This window comes from Vanessa atalanta, chromosome 9 (genome assembly GCF_905147765.1).
Source record: "Vanessa atalanta chromosome 9, ilVanAtal1.2, whole genome shotgun sequence".
NCBI lineage: Eukaryota > Metazoa > Arthropoda > Insecta > Lepidoptera > Nymphalidae > Vanessa > Vanessa atalanta.
The window spans coordinates 12,605,521-12,625,676 of NC_061879.1; the positions used below are offsets into that span (position 1 = coordinate 12,605,521).

The 20,156-nt window shown below is 30.5% G+C and overlaps 1 protein-coding gene across 1 annotated transcript; it reads left to right on the plus strand.

Moving 5' to 3' along the window:
* Positions 1 to 8,275: 8,275 nt before the first annotated feature.
* On the plus strand, positions 8,276 to 19,090 carry LOC125066207 (activating signal cointegrator 1 complex subunit 2 homolog). The gene is made up of 3 exons (XM_047674185.1): positions 8,276 to 8,401; positions 15,206 to 15,473; positions 18,371 to 19,090. Exons 1-3 carry the CDS (start codon positions 8,387 to 8,389, stop codon positions 18,943 to 18,945), a joined length of 858 nt encoding a protein of 285 aa, XP_047530141.1. The 5' UTR covers positions 8,276 to 8,386; the 3' UTR covers positions 18,946 to 19,090.
* The last annotated feature ends 1,066 nt before the right edge of the window (positions 19,091 to 20,156 follow it).

Below are 20,156 nucleotides of genomic sequence, written 5' to 3' on the forward strand. Positions count from 1 at the left end.
CTATTAAGAGTGTGAGGCAAAAAAAATATTTTCTTTAAAAAAAGTTAAACCTCCGCAGCGCCGCCCCCGGCAAAGTGCCGCCCGGTGCGGACCGCACGCCGCCCCCCCATGCTATCACTGTGACCAGCTGGATGTATTATACATAGTGCACAAGTAATAGCGTATGATGCAAAGACAACTAAACTCTATGAGATGTCAAATTAATATTATCATATTCAATAATTGATATTATCGTAGCGGTTGAAGGACAAAATCGAATCTTGTTATCGAGGTTTTATGTAGTAGTTTCACGGTTGAAGGTTAGTGGTTTCATGTATCATCCAAATGATTTCAGCGGTTAGCGAAATATATATGCGGTTAGCCGCTATTCAAGTCTAAATGTAAGGCTCGCGACCTTTAATTATAGAGGTCAATGAAGCTAAGTGGTCAGTACCATATTATATCCACAAAAACAATGAAACATAATCAGAATTTTACAAAAAATATAATTTTACTAAAATTAACGAGAAAAATGTTTTTATTTACAATGTGCGATGTATTGAGGTACTTAATACCTAATACATCTTCATCCGAGGTATTACACCACAGTTGGTCTGTCTAGCTCTGTCTTTAAAGCTATAACGAATATTTATAAGGTTAAGCGTTATGATAATAACGGCTTGTTTGTATCCGAATGAAATCTACGAGCTCGTACAAAATCCTATCACCAATTTATATAAAATTCATGTATATTTATTACGAATCGACATACTGTTGCAAGGTATTGAACATTAGAATTATGTAACAAGCGGTGAAATAATATGCAATTTATTGAGACATTTATTTCGCGCCATGAATTTAAATGGCGACTGTCATGGCCGACGCGCGGTGAAAATTAGGTTCTTTATTGTGTACAGTGTATTTAAAAGTCTGTAACTACAACCGATTTTAATTAAATTTGTATAAAATTCAAACAAAAAAGCGTGCGTAATTTACTGATATTTTTTTTAAAATGCAGAGGATAATGTCAGACTTTTTGTATTGATGAAAAATAACAAAAAATGCTTTATTTACAAGCATTTTATTAATAAATGTAAAAAATAAAAGGTCGTGCTTACCGCAGATCCAGTAAACAGAAACGTTTGACTTTGTTTTGTTCGTTTTTATACTTAATAACAAGTAATTAAAATATATTTTTATTAACTATAACAATAATGTACACCTATATCTAGTCAATCAATCAAAGCTACGTATATTTTAATTTATCTGTATAATATTTGTATTTGTAGTAACATTAGAATGGAGATTTACATTTTATTGTATCGTAACTTCATTTATTTATATTTCTAAATTTTTTTTTTCAGTTTCAAATGCCATAAATTGATATAGTCGCTATAGAAACATTACACTATTTACGTTTCTTATTGATTATCAAAAATACACCGAGTAGGTACTGGTTCATATCCTCAGAAGAACCGGCTCAAACAAACATCGGATTTGCCTTTTCATTAGACTGTGAGAGTTAAGGGATAGAGAATGCTGTTGTGTTTGCGTACACACTTATGTACGATATGCAGTTTGGTATTGGAGACATCAATATGTTTTAATAAAAACAATAATTATATCTCATTAAATCAAAATATACCTAATTCAAATAGGTACCTACTCTTGAATCGTCACTCTACAGAATTATATTACTGTAGATTCTACCGAGAAGAACCGGTTAGTTACAAGGTAGAAACTATTTTCAAATACTTCAAAACACAGTTATGTCAATCAATAACAATAACGAACAATAAAAATTTATATAATATATCCAGCCTGATAATGAACAAATACGCCGCGCTTTTTAACACGTGTATAATCTTGTGTTAAGTAATATGCTTATATATATACATATTAATATAATTATCAAAGTAAAAAGATCAAGATACGCATTACAAATGTATTTAATGTGAAAACGAGCCACAGCACAAGAGCTCTTGCGCATGCGTAGGAAATATATTTTAACGTGTTGTCTAAGAAGTTTGTTTTGACTCATTCGACATTAAAATCTAATTTTAAATAGCGATGTTATGTCTAATTATGAAATCTAAATTGTACAATAGTCGAAAATTTATTTTTCCGGTTACAATAAAATTAAAGGTCAGACAATTATATATATATATATATATTTGTTGTAAACTATATATTAATGCTTTAAATGCCTCATTTTATTATAGTTATTTAATTTTGTTTATTAAACATTAGGATGTTATGTTTAAAAGTATGACGTTATTTTATAATAACGTCATACTTTTAAATTAAAAAAAAAGTGATTATTTTTTTACATTTTTACCGTAAAAATTTAGAAGGTTGCCTTAATAAATTTACCACCGGTTTGTAAATGAGCACCTGGGACCTGAGAAGAACCGACTAATACGTCATATTAATTTTATATAACATCTTTCAACTTAGTGTTACCTACGTTAAAATTTGTGGAAAAATCGATCATGTTTTTTCGTACGTCCATTGTTTTAATTTCTTCAAATTAACATATTACATATATTTAATATGTATTTTTATTTAATAGAATATGTTTGTTACTTCATTAACCAAATATAATTTGCTTAATTTTCCTTTTACGATTCACCTCGTGCTCGGAGGAAAACGTCGAACCTGCGGATAAAATTCTGCCATATACAGAGGAGGAGCGTTTAGTTTAAAACCTTCTCCTTAAGGTTTTATTTTCCCACATCGGAATACATAATACATACGAAAAAAAATTTATAAAAACGATACTCGTAACATTTATTTTCAAAAATAACTTTCAATATTATCAAAAGGTAAACTAAGATTTTATAAATGTATTTTTATTTTCTTGTTTTTACTAATTTAAAATAGCCCGTAGGTATTTAAAATGGACATAAAATTACTTTCAACCAACCATTTTTCAACGGTAAAATACACCAGCATGTCTAACTACTTTTTTAAAAATACATATATCAGTTATTGTATATAATATTTAAAAAAACAATGTATTGTGCGCCAGACAAGTACATATGTATTAAGGTATCAATATACGAACAGTTGTATTTCTATGTATGCAAGCCATATGTAAGATAAAGATCAGATAAATAAATAGAACTATCAAATTAAAAATGGTATAGATTACGAAGTTTAAAGGTAGGTATGTCATATAGCCATATGGTTTAAAATTACCCCCTTTACATTTACCCGAAATAAGGGTAAAATAACGATACTGTAGATAAAGCTTTATGACCCGTATATTTCCTTTATGCGTTAATTTATTGGGATTTATGAATATTATAAACAGAATTATTTGAAAATAGCGCCTTTTGAAGGCCAATGGGGATGACTGATGAACGTAGAAACGTCTAATTCCATTTTACTCTATCTCTACAGAGTATTAGCGCGCTCCTACTAATGTCACCACCTAGCTTATATATTTTAAGGAGCACTTTATTCATAAAGATATGTCCTCACCTCTACTCTCCATAGTATATATATTTGACATTTATGCGAATGACAACAAGTTAATACAATAGCTGTCACATTAATGCAACACGTCACAGATAATCAAGAACAATTGGAATTCAAAGGGCTCTAAAAACTATCTCCGCCCACGCTTCACGGACTGTCACCAACGAATTCCATTGTAAATCGATGGATTAGTATGAAAGTAGTCCAAGAGATACTTAATACTTTTGTACCTGAACAGAAAATATTAATTAAGAATATAAATTATACTCCATTGGAAATATTCAATTGGTCCATGATACTTTATTAAATTGAGATAATGAAAATGCAATTATAGTACTATATTACTAGATATATTCTTCTAAAACATAAGCATTTCATATCGTTACAACTTGTAACACTATTTATATTCCAATATTAAATTCCAATTAATAAGTTACGTAAGAGATTTTAAGAATTCATTTTTGTTTTTATAGAATATTAAATATGAAATCATTCTGTTACTTATATTTATTAAAGTATAAATTTATTTTACAGATATTACCACGAGTACAATTACTATTGGGCACCTACTGGCACTTATGATGTCATTTTGTTTGACACTAATGTTACTATAATGTTAATTTGTGTAATCATGTTTTATAGACCAATTTGTTATACTAATCGATTCGTATATAAGTTTTTGGACATATTACATTAACACTATGTCCTTATTGAACAAGAAATTATTAGAAATATAATGCCCTAAAACTACAGACCTGCATACCAAAGATATGCCACTTTTGGTAATTTCTTCAACACGCGTTGACATTTAAGGATCCTCTAATAATTTATTCAATAAAAATTCATATTGTAGTTTTTGGTTAGATTCGGTAACATTGCAAATTCTTTGCGCAATTGCTAATATTTCTTTAAAAACTAATATCGTTAGTGCAACTAATAACTATGGCACTAATCCTGTACATTTTTGTTTACAGACCATCTGATTGTATAAGTCACCAATGGCCAATGCTATTTACAGTGTAATAAATAATATTTGATACATAATATTCCTTATACAATCAATGCGTTGCCCACCAGAGAAGCTAAGAAATGATATCCCTAATGTCTGTCTGGCTCACCTTGTATACCTGAACACATCAGACGACAGTCAAATCACTAAGTAACAATGCCGTGTCGAATTATGTTACTGGCGAGTGAATCAATGTATCTACTAGGCGAAACTTGTGTACTCTTGTTCCACGAGGTTTATTGCATTAACAGTCTTCGATATATCTATAATCCGAGTGACCGGCGCATTGATGACTGCAGATCCTGTTATCTTGGATGAAACCCAGGAATGAAACCAATGAAACCAATAAAAATGATTGAGTTTTTCGTTAACAATTTCTCAGCGGAGCACGAAATTGTCATTGCATAACATTCTCTAGCCTCAAAAAGTGCATAAGGCTATTGCTCCTGGCTTGAACTGTCCCCGATCAAGTCAAAGAGAGACAAAGAGTGTACTTGTGTTGGTGCACATATTTTAATACTATAACATCATCTGTTTATTTGCTTAACCCACCTACGAATGCATTCTATGACCGAAATCTGTCAGATGGACATTATCATTAATCAAGGAAACCGCTTATCATCAGATCCATTTACGCGTCTAGTTAATATCGTATATGTAATATGTTAAAAATGTTAATCTACTTTATGAGTTTGAATGCATACGAATATGAAAAACTAAACCTATAATAACGTGTAGTTAATTTTAAAAGCTATCAAAGATGTTAGATTAATCAATATTACATTTCAGATCTGCAATTGTTTATTACAGTTAATTATGTTATTATTTTGTAATAGAATTAAATTAAGCGTATGCTGTGAGGCTTTTTAGGTATTTTAAGTATGTAATGGATTCAATGCCTGTGAAAAATACAAAAAAGCAACTATAAAATATAACGCGAAAACCGTTGCAAGTATAAGTTTATTGTACATCTCATATGTGTAAAATCAAAATCAATTAAAATATACTTTACTCAAGTAGGCTTTTACAAGCACTTTTGAATCGTCTTTAAAACAAACTATATTAAGTGAAGCTACCACCGGTTCGGAATGTACATAGATTCTAACGAGAAGAACCGGCAAGATACTCATTAGTTACTCTTTTTCAACATCTAATAATACAGTAATGTTCGTTAAATACAATTATATATGTATGTTATGTCTCCTGCCTGGAAGTCAACAAGCATTAACTCCACGATTTTTTATCATCTATATAATCTTGTAAAGAATAATATGCCTTCTTAAACAATGTATTTTTTACAAATTATTTGAATTAATAGCAAATAATAAAAGTAATTGAGTGACCTTTCTGAATCACCGGTTGAAAGGATAAAGATAAGAAAAAAGAAAGAACTCCTGCAATGAATACAATTGGAGATACCGATGGCCGATACCTGAGTCCAACCGTATAGGACATTAAGGTAAAAGTAAAAGAGACTACCGAGCACGGTAAGTTTATTTATAATATGATTTTAATATATTTATAAGGATATCATGTATTGTACATACTTTAAAGTAATAGTGGGATAGCGTTGAGTTTCTTCTCATCCGACTAAAGAGTAACCCAGTAGTGGTTTGAGACGAGACTATAGTCTCCCATAAGGATAGACCCGTGGAATGTGGTAATCTCGTATTGTCGCCATTCCATGTAGAGGACGGCTGTCACTCGATTTTAGTGGGTAAACACCCCACATACTCCACGCCCAGTCGGATGGATACAACGTACATTCCTTGCCAGTTACAAAAATAACTATAGAATAATTTTTTAGTTTTCTAAAATTACTCTTTCTTAGATAAAATATAGTATATACATAGTTGTCAAATTAATTTGTCTTTAACCGCTTAAATTTTTTTTATTATACACATTTCCGGAAAAATATCCAAACCCATTTACTTTAACATTTAAATATCAATCTATATTTACAGTGAAGTAATAATACTTTGACAATAATAAAAAATATATAAAAAAAACCTTAGTTTTTAACTTTCGACGTTTATCAAAAGTGAGCGATCTCCTGGCCTATTAATACTTGAGACTGGTCGTCCTTGTCCTTGGCGTCTTGATGATTCAGCGCTCTAGGCGCTGCAAGGGCTAAAATACTATGGAATTACATTATGTCTCCACCACACACTGACCTTATCGGAAACTGTCATCTAAATTATGGAGAAATTAATCGGGATGAACTAAGAAATTCAGAATTACTAGAACATATTCGACCTCCGTGGTTGAGTATATTTTAGTTGTGTGTACACCGGTGTTCATGGGTACGCCACTACGAGGTCCCGGGTTCGATTCTCGGCCGAGTCGATGTAGAAAAATTTCATTAGTTTTCTATGTTGTCTTGGGTCTGGGTGTTTATGGTACCGTCGTTACTTCTGATTTCCATAACACAAGTGCTTTACCTACTTACATTGGGATCAGAGTAATGTATGTGATGTTGTCAAATATTTATTTATTTATATAGTGTATCTACGACATATATTTTCGAGGTTTTCTTTAAATTATAATAAGCATTTTCACGTTATCCGTTACAATACTAAGTATTTTCAGGCCTTATTAAGAAAACTACATTTACATTATAATTGAAATATCAAATAACAAAAAAAAACTCTAGGTTTTAGTGTATTTTGTTGAAGTTAACCATACGAGTGTGACCCGGATGAAAGTCACGATGCATGCCATTTTTACATACCACTATCAAGCAACGACCCATCCGCATTGCTACTTTACATTTACGTTAAACTACGTATAAATTAAAATGTAAACGTATTATAATTAAATATAAGATATAGTTTTCTAGAATGTTCTGTTAAGTTAGATTAGTTAAGCTATCAACTAATATTCTTAAATTTTTTTTTTTAATTTTTGGGCTTAACCCCAAATTTTTAGTCCTGAATACTAAAACTACAAATAATATGAAAAATGTATAGCTCAAGCTCTTGAATAGTAATATTATGACATACATTTTACGTTACTATTAGTAAGTAGATAATACCGAGATAAACTAGTACATAACAGAGTAGCATTTTTTATTGTTTAATAGGTAGGAAGACTAATATGCGATCACCACCTCCTATAGGACATTGACTCTAAGAAATAATAAAATCTTAGGAACAACTACGATGTTATAAGAATATATAATAATTTAATGTTAGTTACTTTTCAAATACTATACTTTACTTTGCTTTCAAATAATAAAACTGGTGTTAATAATGGTAAGGGTAGCACCTATTTACACCTCCCATATTCTACCGGCAAACTCCAATATTTAGTATAGTTCCGGTTTTACGGGTGCGTGACTCAGTGTAACCACAGGCACAAGGGATAAAGCTCCTTATTTTCTAAGGTTGGTGGCGCATTGGTGATATGATTAATATTTCTTATAGTAATGTCTATGGGCAGTGGTTACCACTTACCAGCAGATTACCTTTTGTCAGACTATATTTATAACATAAAAAACTACACACTACCTAGATTAAAACCTTTTTTGATTTAAATTTTAAAACATCAACATCAAATTATTTTTAAATCATAAAGTGACATAAATAGAAATAATAAAAATAAAAACTGCTTAAATACTATTTTACACAGATTATAAATATCTACTAAATAATTAACCCCTATTCGTGTCATCATATTAAATACCGTCATGAATAGTTAACATTGATAATAATTCAAAACCAGCAAAGCCAACGAGGGTTCTGTTACAAAACCACAAGGGCTCCGCTGGCCGCATGACAATATTTAGCGGCTGTTGTAACAAAACGACATTATAAATACAAGTGCCGGCCGTGAGGCTCACAAGTGTGTGAGACGCCATAGCCACTGCAAAACGCGCGAAAGTTTGACGTTTGCATTCGGAAAAATTTAGTTACAATGTTCGTTTTGAAGGTTAGTATTCTTTGTTTTGTTTATTTATTGTAAAACGCTTGTTAGCTATTATTTTTTTAAACGGTTAATTTTTTATAAAAACATTTTTCTTTTTATTTTGTAATTTGTTTATATGTTACTATAATTAGGAACGTCAAAAATATAAATATGCCAAAAAATAATAGCAAAGGAAAGGCCATAAAATACGATTAAAAATAGTTAAAATCAATAAAATCAACAAATTGTGCAATATAGAAATATCATCTATTGTTTTAAAACCGTTAAATTAAATAAATATAAAATGCTTAAACATAGTCACTTATAGATAAAATAAATAAAATATAGAGAAAAAATATATAAAATACGTAATACTGACAAATATTCATTCAATCTAAATATTTCTTAAATCAACGTATTTATTTCAATCGAACCTCATATAAAGCCACTCACATAACTATTTAATAAGAAGTCCCATAAAATCCTTACAAGACATATCTAGTTTAAAAAAAGTTTGTATAGATTTAATCAAGGCAATGCGTCAGATATTTTTGATATCATTTATGTCAGTTGGTATTTAGTTTAAAGAAAAAAAAAAAACTAGTTTGAAATAACACTCGAGTTATACCTTTTTCATGACACAGCGACTTTACTGTATCGTTTAATGAGATTCGAGTTTTTATTTAAATTTATGTTTCGTAATATTATAATTGAATTAAAATATTAAATATTTAATTCGTTACTATAGATAAAACTTTTAACAGCATTTTCTCAATTTATGTACTAAGTTAATTTATTATAAAATAAATACTTAAAATTTATATAATATAACATTATATTATACGTAGAACATAAATAAATTGTATATAAGTTTTAATACATAATGTACTGGTAATATTATACAAAGCTATCAAAACAAGGATAGTTGCATAGGAATGCTGCAAGGCATAACTGCGCGGGCGCAGCTTTACGTAACAACCTAAAGTAACAACTGGATCTAATGGTTAGGAAAATCGTTATAGTCTGTAATTTATAGGATTTCTATACGATCGGCCATTTTATGTTATGTTGTTATTAGGTGAAATGTTGCGTAGTATATAATTTCGGTTTACATACATAGCATTGACTTGACCAACTGGACATAAGTATAGTATAAAGTTATTAGGATCATTTTCTTAAGCATACATACGCTAAATATAAAAGTAAAGTTTTTTTCTTATTAATTTAAAAAAATATCTTTGGTCAAAATTAACCTTGTTTTTCGTAAAATAATGACTTTATAAATTTAAAATATGGATGTTTTTTTATAACTTTATCTTTTATAAACGAATGTACCTATAGCTATTATTAAATTAAAATCAAATATATAATATACGAAATGATTTATGCGCGTACATTTTGTATGAATTAAAATAAAAGTTATACTGTTTTGTTTTAAATATTTTATGAGTCGGGTTGGCGTTTACATATTGTATTTAGTCAAAAATATATTTTAAAATAATTAAAAACGTTGTATACACGCAAAGCGTGTGTCGATAATATTATATAGATTTTTAGAATTCCATTAAATAATGTCCTGTTATTTACGAAACTACTATTAATTATAAAGTCACTTGGCACCGGTTCCGAAATTTGAATCTACGATTTATAGGCAAGGAACTATCAATATTTTTATAGTAATACATTACTTAAAACAATTATAAATCATATTCAACTCTAAAAAACTATATTATTTATTTTACCAGACTATAAAAATTATTAATAAATAATACGTAGTACTTTTAATTACGTCTCGACGTAGCGCGTCGTGTAGCAAGGTCGTTACGAAGATGCGTAGACTCATCTTCAATGATGTGTAGCACATCTAATAGATATTCTGATTTGTACGTCTACGAACAATATTACGGTATGTTTTGACGTCTCGTTCGTTTATTACAGATAAAGTTAAATTGGTATTAAAAAATTATATTATAGTTTTTACTTTGTTTATTAATAAGTTAGTACTACATAATGAATACAATTGATTTTGAATGTGAAGTGTATAAGAGTGTTTTTATAACGATGACGTCGACATAATACAAAATTAGTTAAGTCATCTAAGTATCTCTTTGATATTGTAAATTTTGTTTTATTTATATTGGTGACTGTCAGCTCAATTTAATTTGCCGACCGTGACAAATACAAGCTAAGATTGATTATTCAATAAGTACGAGTCATGATCAGGTTATTATTGATTGAATTAAATATCCAATCCAGCAACAAGTATTCGGGTATTGTCTATTAGACATTTACTAATCAACTATCAGATTAATTATTATATGTCTCCGATCAACTGCTTATCCGTGTGCCAATTTTCTCGAATATTTTGTCTATGTAAACAAACCGAACTAACAAAAAGTAGTCTTTAATGTCTTTACAAAATACCTTTCTCTTTATATAATTTATACATGAACATTCCTTATACTCCATTTTTCTGGTAAATCCCGTAATCGACGCGTAATCAATGTCCAGATCCCAGACTATCCCTATGCAAATACCATTACGATTAAATTTGTGTTTCTTCTTTGTTATGTAACAAATGGTTATTTTCGCTAACTATATGACTATGAATAATTAAGATTTTCTTTACTATTTCATTGACACGGTGTAACTTGTAACGTTGCCAAAACATGACTAAGCGACCTTGAGACGGAGAATTTCTTCAAACGCCAATGTTACGTGAAACAATTAAATGTAACTAGGCCACACGCCCGGCGTTGCTTAAATCGATATGGTCGAGAATACTAATAGCCCGTACGGAATAACAATAGCCTGGTTAACCGACTGCGCAACAAAAAAATAGTTTATATTATATCTATATATTAATATATTTATTAATATAATAAATATATTATATTAGAGAAATTAATGAAGAGGTCATAAATGGCGATTATTATTAACGGTATCCTGGACTATAATCAGATAATGGGGATTAACAATGGAGGTCTTATTCAACTGTATAGCAACCAGTTCAGCTTCTGAATCCATAGTCCTTTAAGACACGGAATATATTTTAGCGGATATTTGATAATTACAAAAAAATATATTGAAATATATATTGATTGATTAAAACTATAATTCGATAAATAGCATGGTCAGCGTTGTAAGTTAACTTATTTAAACTCAACATCAATGCAATAATATATTGTTACATGGAGTGAGCAACAAGACAATGTATGTCTATATCTATATCACCAGCTGGGCATTTCCAAGGCGATGGTAACAATAATACTTTAATACTAGAGTTTCTTGCCGGTTCTTCTCGGTAGAATCTACATTCTGAACCGGTGGTAGTTTTATTTTAAATAGTTTGTTAAATGACGATTCAAAAGTGCTTGTAAAAGCCTACTTGAATAGAGTATATTTTGATTTTGATTTTTGAAATATATTTATTAAACAAATCAAATAAAGCCTTAATAACACGGCTATTAACCATATTATTCAAAAATATTAACGGTATGATTCATGGAAATGAAACTATGTATGTGAGTTATTTCCCGCGTAATTTCTTAAGCAATGTGACGTGAATGTTGTTGTTTCTTTGCCGACGTCACATACGACCTTTTTTGATGTGTCATGAATATATCTATGGACAAAATCGATACCTTGAATGACTTTATTTAATGATTTTCCTTTGTTGGAAATAGTTGTTTAAGCAAAGATTAAATTGCGATAAATGTAATCATTAAAGACTTTCTTTGCTTATTTATGTAACGAGAATGCTACAGCTAAAAATCATAAAGCAAACATTTTTTTAGTATATATATGTACTATTAAAATAACGTTATATACACAGATACATAAATATACATATATGGACTAAGTCCTAAGTCTCGCAAGCATTATACGAAGGAAGGTATTACGATTTTTATAAAACATCATACGACAATGATCAATAAAGCCTATTTATAAATACACAGATTTTGAACTTATATAAAACTATTAGACGGAAAATAGAAGACGATCAACAAATTCTCATTTCAAATTTCAAGTTATCACACGAACAAAGTCATAGGCATAGCTTATTGATAAAAATATGAAAAAACAACAAACATCTATGTACATAATGCTATATAGACTTACGTATATTAAATATTTAATTATTATTGACGTCGCATTCCAGAGGCTTCGACGGAGTAATAAGCTTTCGATATCATAGCGATGAATACGAGCAAGGCCGACCTCTTGCGAAGGTTTCATAAGTTTGTTTATGTATTCAAATACGAATTCCATCTTATTAGTTGCGTATTTGATGTATTAGTCGTTGTGTCATTGAAATTTAACTACGTGGCCACAACTTAACATCTTAAAGTAGATCACTACTGGGCATAAGCCTCCACCAAAGTGTGGCAAAGCGATATTGATGTTTATAAATAATCAGTTTTTTGTAAAATGTTAGGAATATCGTCTTTTAATCCTGCTTCAGATATAAATCCAGTGTAAAGAATTGGCAGGAATTAGCATCCTAAAGGGCTATAAGAATGAAGGTGCTTTTTTCTATTATGGTATTGTTTTCTCTAAAAAATACACCTCATACTGTTTAAGATATTTTGTACAGATGTTACAAATAAATAAGTACAATTCAAATTCATTTATTTAATAAATAAAATAATAAATCTTGTGTATATGTAAATTTTAAAATCAAGTCTGCTTTAACTTGAAGAAATATTATTTAATAATCTCTATTTTAACCAATTAACACATTCCTAATTAGTTAGATTACTTATCTTTATTTTTTGTGGTTCGTTTCCGTGTTTATAGCGTTATATTCTAAACATAATACTACAAATAATATATTAAAATGTAGACCATAAATGAGACTATCAAACATCATTAGAATTAAAACAAAAAGTGTCTACAAAACTTCAATAGAAACGATCGCAGAGTATTCTTCCTTGTCTTATAAATGGTATTGCGGGTGCGGATATCGGATACACTTACATAAATAAAATTATTAAATATTGATTGAAGAACAAGGATTTGAATAATTTTCCTCTATTCATATATTTATATAAAAATAAAAACATAAATTGTTTATTTAATTAGAATGAAATTGTATTTACGTACGACACTTTTATTCGTATTTAAGAATGACTTCAATTGCCAGCAAAAAAATTATATCGTTGAAAGGAGTATATTTGTTCAGTCAACCTTGTAAAATTGTATTTATTTCTTAAGCTTATATAATATATAATAGCTACTACGACCTAAACGTTTTATATAGACCCTCATTGTGCCCGTGTATATTCGGCACAAGTAGATAGAAATGTTATATAAGGCTCTATGATTGACCACATAGCCTTATCAACTGGTAAAAGGCTTTTTCGGCTAATAAAAATATATAATATACTTATTTGTATACATATTTGAAGCAGCAATAAGTTTTTATCACGCTTAACATGTGGGTAAACACGCAGACAATTTACTACCTACTAATATTAAAAATAGTTCCGTATATAACAAGGTTAGCGAACATTCACTATTCTTTGTTGCTAATAAAACCAACGCCTTAGGTTCGGAAACTGTTCTAGATATATTTTCCGTTTTAACTGTTTACCAAAGGTCGAATACCGAAACACTGAATCACATTTTCGTACTAATTTTAAAGTCACTTAATTCTCACACTAACACGAAATGTTTTTTTTTTTCGGATTAAACGCAGGCAAGGATCCTGTATGATTAATCAAATTGTAAAACCATATTTTTTAAGTTGTTTATTAGAACAATTTAAAATAAGCAGCACATTCTTCTTTAACATATTAAAAGTTATAAAATAAGTTTATTACTATAATTCATATTAGTAGTAGACCTAACAGAATAATATACCTGTTAAGTGAGCCAGTAACATTTATCTAAACTGTTGTTTCTTTAAGTATGTTTAAATTATCGTTTAACTTTATCTCTATGTAGTACAAAACAAGTCGCTTCCCGCCGTCTGTACACTTAGACCTTTTAAACTGCGCAATGTTAATGCAGTTTTCATAAATAAATAAAATAATTCAAGAGAAAGGTTTATAAGACATTCATATTCCATTAGTCAAGAAATTTAACTTTTCTAACGATTTAAAAATGTTACATAGATCTGTGTATATACGGTATATGTATATGATTTGTTTATTTTAATGCGCTATCATAAATACTCATTCCATTTAAAAAAAGAATATTTCGTATGTATCTGTTGGCCCTATATTGAGAAATCTAAAGGCAACATCACGCTACGACCCACGGGGACTGAACGTTTAACTTCACGAAACAGTTAAATTCATTATAAATAAATATACCTCAATGTTGCTTGTGCGTGCATCGTACCCCATAATTTTGTATGCAGTCTATCAGTCTGCCTCAGGCGATTGAAGAGTTAATGCAAGATATTATACCTATCAATATAATACTTTCAATTGTCTGCCTCCTTAGTCTAGTCTCTGATCTAGGGGCTAGATATATGGCTGCAAATCGCGAGAACTGGGTTCAAAACCCAGGTCGAAGCAATAAAAAAGTTATTGGGTTTTTTCTGTTAATAAATATCAGCAACAGTCCGAAGTCTGGAAGTTAGAAGTATGTACTCAAAAAGTACGTAAAGCCGTTGGTTCCGCCCTTAAACTCTTTCCGCTCGTGTCGTATTAGTCGTCCTACCAGATTATGAGTGAGGGAATAGAGAGTGTACCTGTGTACACGCACACACTTGTATTTTATAATATATCCTGTATAGTTGGCCGAAATTGGTCAGGACGCTATTATAATCTATGTTTTTGTAACAAATATAACATTTTATATTTAATATATTTTCAGGGAATGTTGCTGTCCGCGCTCTGCGCGTTAGCATACTCGCAAAACTACGGCCCGACGACGACCCCTGTGCCGATCCTGAAGCAGATAAATAGACAGAACGATGATGGATCGTACAGCTACGGCTACGAAGCCGCGGACGGTTCTTTCAAGATTGAAACGAAATATCCAAGTGGTGACGTCGCCGGCAAATACGGATACGTAGACGAAAGCGGCAAAGTTCGCGAAGTGTCATACGGCGCGAGTAGCCAACGAGGATTCGAGCCTGAAGGTTTGTTTCAAATTTTATTACGAACACACATACAACTCCATGTACTCGTATCTGTTATTTTATTTATTTATTTTATGAAAGAATATAAGAATAAACCAGAATAAATTGACACTAATTAAACAAAAAGGTAATGTATTCGTGACACGCAATTGAAATAATAAAGTAAATTTAACTGATATTTTATAAATATACAACTGTTGAATGTATTAGAGCAGCGTGGTGGAATAAACTCCAAAACTTACCCTCAAAGGCAGAGGAGGTTTTAGCCGAGCTATGAGACATTTACAGGCTCTTACTTCACCAATATCCGGCAAAACCTAAGTAGACTAAGCTTTTTCTATGCTGCTAAACCGCAGGTTATAGGTACCAATCACATTTACAGCACAAAAACGGTATACACATATCCAAGGCCTAGTCAAATTTATTCACGATTAATACCGTTATTAAAATACTATATTTAATAAATATATTTAGGTATGTTTGCTTTTTTTAATGGATAGACCAATGGGCAAAAAACCGGTACACAATAATACAAAGCATAAAGCCTCCCCTATCACCAGTTTGTATAAAAGTTGTTGACATCGCGAATAATTAAGTACTAACATAATAATTATTATGTACCTGAACACTGGTAGATATAAAACTCTCGTATTGATATTAAGTTTGTGTCAAAGCAAAAAAATACATAAAAAAATTAGGCTAATTTCGACCACAGGCGGTACTTGCAAAATGTAAATGTATTACCAAAGATTATACAAGTAATTAACGGTCAAGTGACATTGAATCTAAGTTTACAAAAACTTCTAAAGTGGGTTAAGAACTACTAAAGTTATATTACGTCATCGATTACGTTACCTACACTAATTTACTTGAGAAAGAAAATGAATGCTCGCAAATCAATCTAATTGATTTTGTAATGCGTGTAAAGGAAGTGTTCATAATTAAAATGATTAGAACCTTTGCGAAATAGATCGCTTTGTAGATTACTTTGATACTGATATTTGTTAATCATTTGCAAGCATCGATACAAATGTGTCAACATTTCTGAAGTATTTGTTGTATGTATTTATCGCATAGCTCGAAAGCGAGATACTTTTATAAACACTTAGCTTTACCTTCTACTTTAGCTTCCTACTTACCTTATTTGGAGGTGGGGTTTTGAATAAACCCGTCTATGATACTAGTAATATTTAATATTGTCGTGTTCCGGTTTGAAGGGTGAATGAGCCAGTGTAAACACAGGCACAAGGGACATAACTTCTTAGCTCCCAAGGTCAATCTCGTCAATGTATATATCATAAAAATTAAATTATAGTAAAATAAAAAGAACATAATAGCGTAAGAACAAATTAATTTTATTATTACAATTACCAATAGAGCGTACCCACTATTATACGTGTGCCACTCAGTATGGACAAGGGGTGCGGATAATACATTAATTTAAATAGGAATTGCGATTATACTCAAAAGGCGCGGATAAACAGATACCTCAAAAGTCAGATACGCATTGGCAGTTCCCGCGGTTTCGCAATTGTCTGTGCACAGTGGTATTCACTTAATGTCAGAAGACCCACTGTTCTTGTTTGCTGGCAAACAAATAATTGAAAAGAAAATCTTGATTGGTCAGCTTATAATTAATTAGTTAATTTGTACTACTTGTTGTATAGTTGCACAAAAGCATTTGCTAATTCTTTGCAGTCTCCCCTGGTTACTTCGTGGTTAGTCTACCGCCAAGCGAACGTACTTTGTATTCTTAAGAAGCTATTTAAATAATCAGTAAGGGAATTGAACATAAGATAAATTACAGGCACATACATAGTACTTAACATATTAAACATGGTGGTCATAATCATAATATACTTTATTAAAGGTCTACCTTTATAAAAGACACCTTTGAATCATTACACACACATATATGAGTAATAAAATGTTGAAAAAATAAACTGGCGAGTCAATATTTTTCTCCAATTAAATAAACACGCCTAGTATTGAAAATCCACCTTGTTAAATCTATATATCCGGCCAGAAAATCAATAAATACTAAACTTTTTTAGTATCTATAATATATCTTATTGAGCAATATACCAAAAAGCTTAATATACTTAATATATAACATTTGTCAATTTTTTTACCATCCAGAATATTCCAAACTCCCTTCTCCAGTCACGAACGACTCGGTGCATTAGCAGCCCGTAAATGTCCCACTGCTGGGATAAAGGCCTCCTCTCCTTTGAGGAGAAGGTTTGGAGCATATTCCACCACGCTGCTCCAATGCGGTTTGGCTAATACACATGTGGCAGAATTTCGTTGAAATTAGACACATGCAGATTTCCTCACGATGTTTTCCTTCACCGCCGAGCACGAGATGAATTATAAACATAAATTAAGCACATGAAATTTCAGTGGTGCCTGCCTTGGTTTGAACCCGAAATCGTCGGTTAAGATGCACGCGTTCTAACCACTGGGCCATCTCGACTCGGTGCACTAAACACAATTTCTATTCTGGTTACCCATGGATGGTAACCTTCACGGTCTAGTTGTACAAGTAGTTGACCGATAATTTAGAATTAGGCGTGAAACAGTTTACATAACTATAGTCGTTCACAGTCAATTAAATTAAGAAGTTATAACTTTTTGAAATAACACAAGTTACGCTCGAAATGTTTCCATATATAAAATAATATACTAATTAATTACATAAACTAGTAATGCATTTAAAAATATATATTTCTTATTATTTAATACACGTTTCATCCAAATGCAAAAAATGACATCTTCTGATTTACACCACGCAGGATCAATTCATCCAGGGGTTACATCGTTGATCTTAATTATTTAGAAAATATTGATTTAAATTAAATTATATTTGTTGTATGCAATATCCTGTAATGTTACAGGCACTGGCATTATGGTACCACCACCTACATTACACGACCCATCAACAAACGCCTTGACCGATGGCCAAGAAGACGACGGCCAATACCGAGAGGACCCGAGGATCTACGAAGACCCAAAATACAACGGCCGAGCCCAAGCGAGACCCAGTGCTGTGAGACAGTACAAACAACCAGTCCAACCTCAAGCTAGCTTCCAATCGAGCTTCCAGTCCCAACCCCAGCCCACGTACCAGCAACAACAGTACCAATCGCAGCAATACCAGCCACAACCCCAGTACCAGCAACCACAGCCCCAGTACCAACAACAACAATACCAACCTCAACAGCCTTCTTACACGCAACAAAGCAGTCTTTTCAGTCAGTCTCCACAACAGTTTCCCCAAGAGAGACCTCAGAGCCAGGTCTACCATCAGCAGCCCCAGTTCTCGTACCAAGCGTACACACCCCAACCTTACCAGAACCAGAACTACCAATCTCAGAATTACCAAACCCAGAATTACAATCCCTTTAATGGTCACCCAGCACAAAACTTCGACCCCAACACAGGATCATACTCTATCAATTTCACTGGTTAGTTTATAATTTAGTTACTAAGAACATACCTCATGGCGTTCTTGGAATAATTAGAAAAGTTAAGACTTATGTTTATAAATTTAATTGTTTCGGTTTGATTTCGAAAAATACGAATTTATAGTCTAGAATGGAAAGTATATTAGAAGTATCTTATTTATCTATATGTTTATATAATATATATATTTATATATGATTTGAGTGTATCAAAGTATTTATTTATATATTTAATCCCAGATTAAAGTTTATTTAAATTCAGTTATTTAATCTAAATATCAATTAATCAAAGATGTTTTAATAATAATTTATTTTATTTACTTATTTATGTAATTGAAATTACCTTATACCACTTCTGATATATTTTCCATTCTAAGGAATGACTCAAGTTTCATAGTATAAGTATATCGTAATCCCTCCGCTATTTGCAGCTATTTAAAAAAACAAACAAGATTTTTTGTACAACAACGCATTTTAAGCCTACCCTCAAAATTATTCGTAAAGATTTTGTTTACTTTATCGTCTAATAACATTTGGTCTTAAGACACGTCGAAGACACACACACACTCAAACGCATTAAGAAATAAGTACCGCTTTCATTTGTAAATATGTAATACGAGACTTACATGTGTCTCTTTGTAACACAAATGCATTCATACTTTGAGTAACATTTTTTATCTCTTTCTCATACAGATAATATTAAAATAAATTTAATTAATCTTCGCCATATTACATATCCGTGTCTTAAAATTAAATGTTATTTTGCATACTTAGTACTAGTCAATATTTCGAAAATAAAAAGCTTTACATAAATTATTTGTATGAAATATATTTTCATATTGATATAATTATATGACCAGTGAAATTTAATTTTAAACTATTTACGTATACTTTTTGTACATTTATACCTAAATATATTTTTGTTATGTAATATTTATATAATTATATATATGTTTCATATTCATATGGAATTTAAGTTTTCTGTATATTATATATCTTTAATATATATATATATATATCGTTTTAGTATATTTATACTCGTATATATTATTATTTCATACAAAGATTATAAAATAGTATACTATATATATGTATGTATATTTTATAAAATAATAGTAGTTTTTTATGTTTTAATTAATTAAATAAAATCTATTTATATTTATGAAAATAGTATATAATTATAGAACATATTTATATATTATAAATATATAATTATTTT

Coding starts and splice junctions, on each gene's coding strand:
- LOC125066207 (XM_047674185.1), top strand. Junction 15,474..18,370: donor ACGAGGATTCGAGCCTGAAG/GTTTGTTTCAAA, acceptor GTAATGTTACAG/GCACTGGCATTATGGTACCA.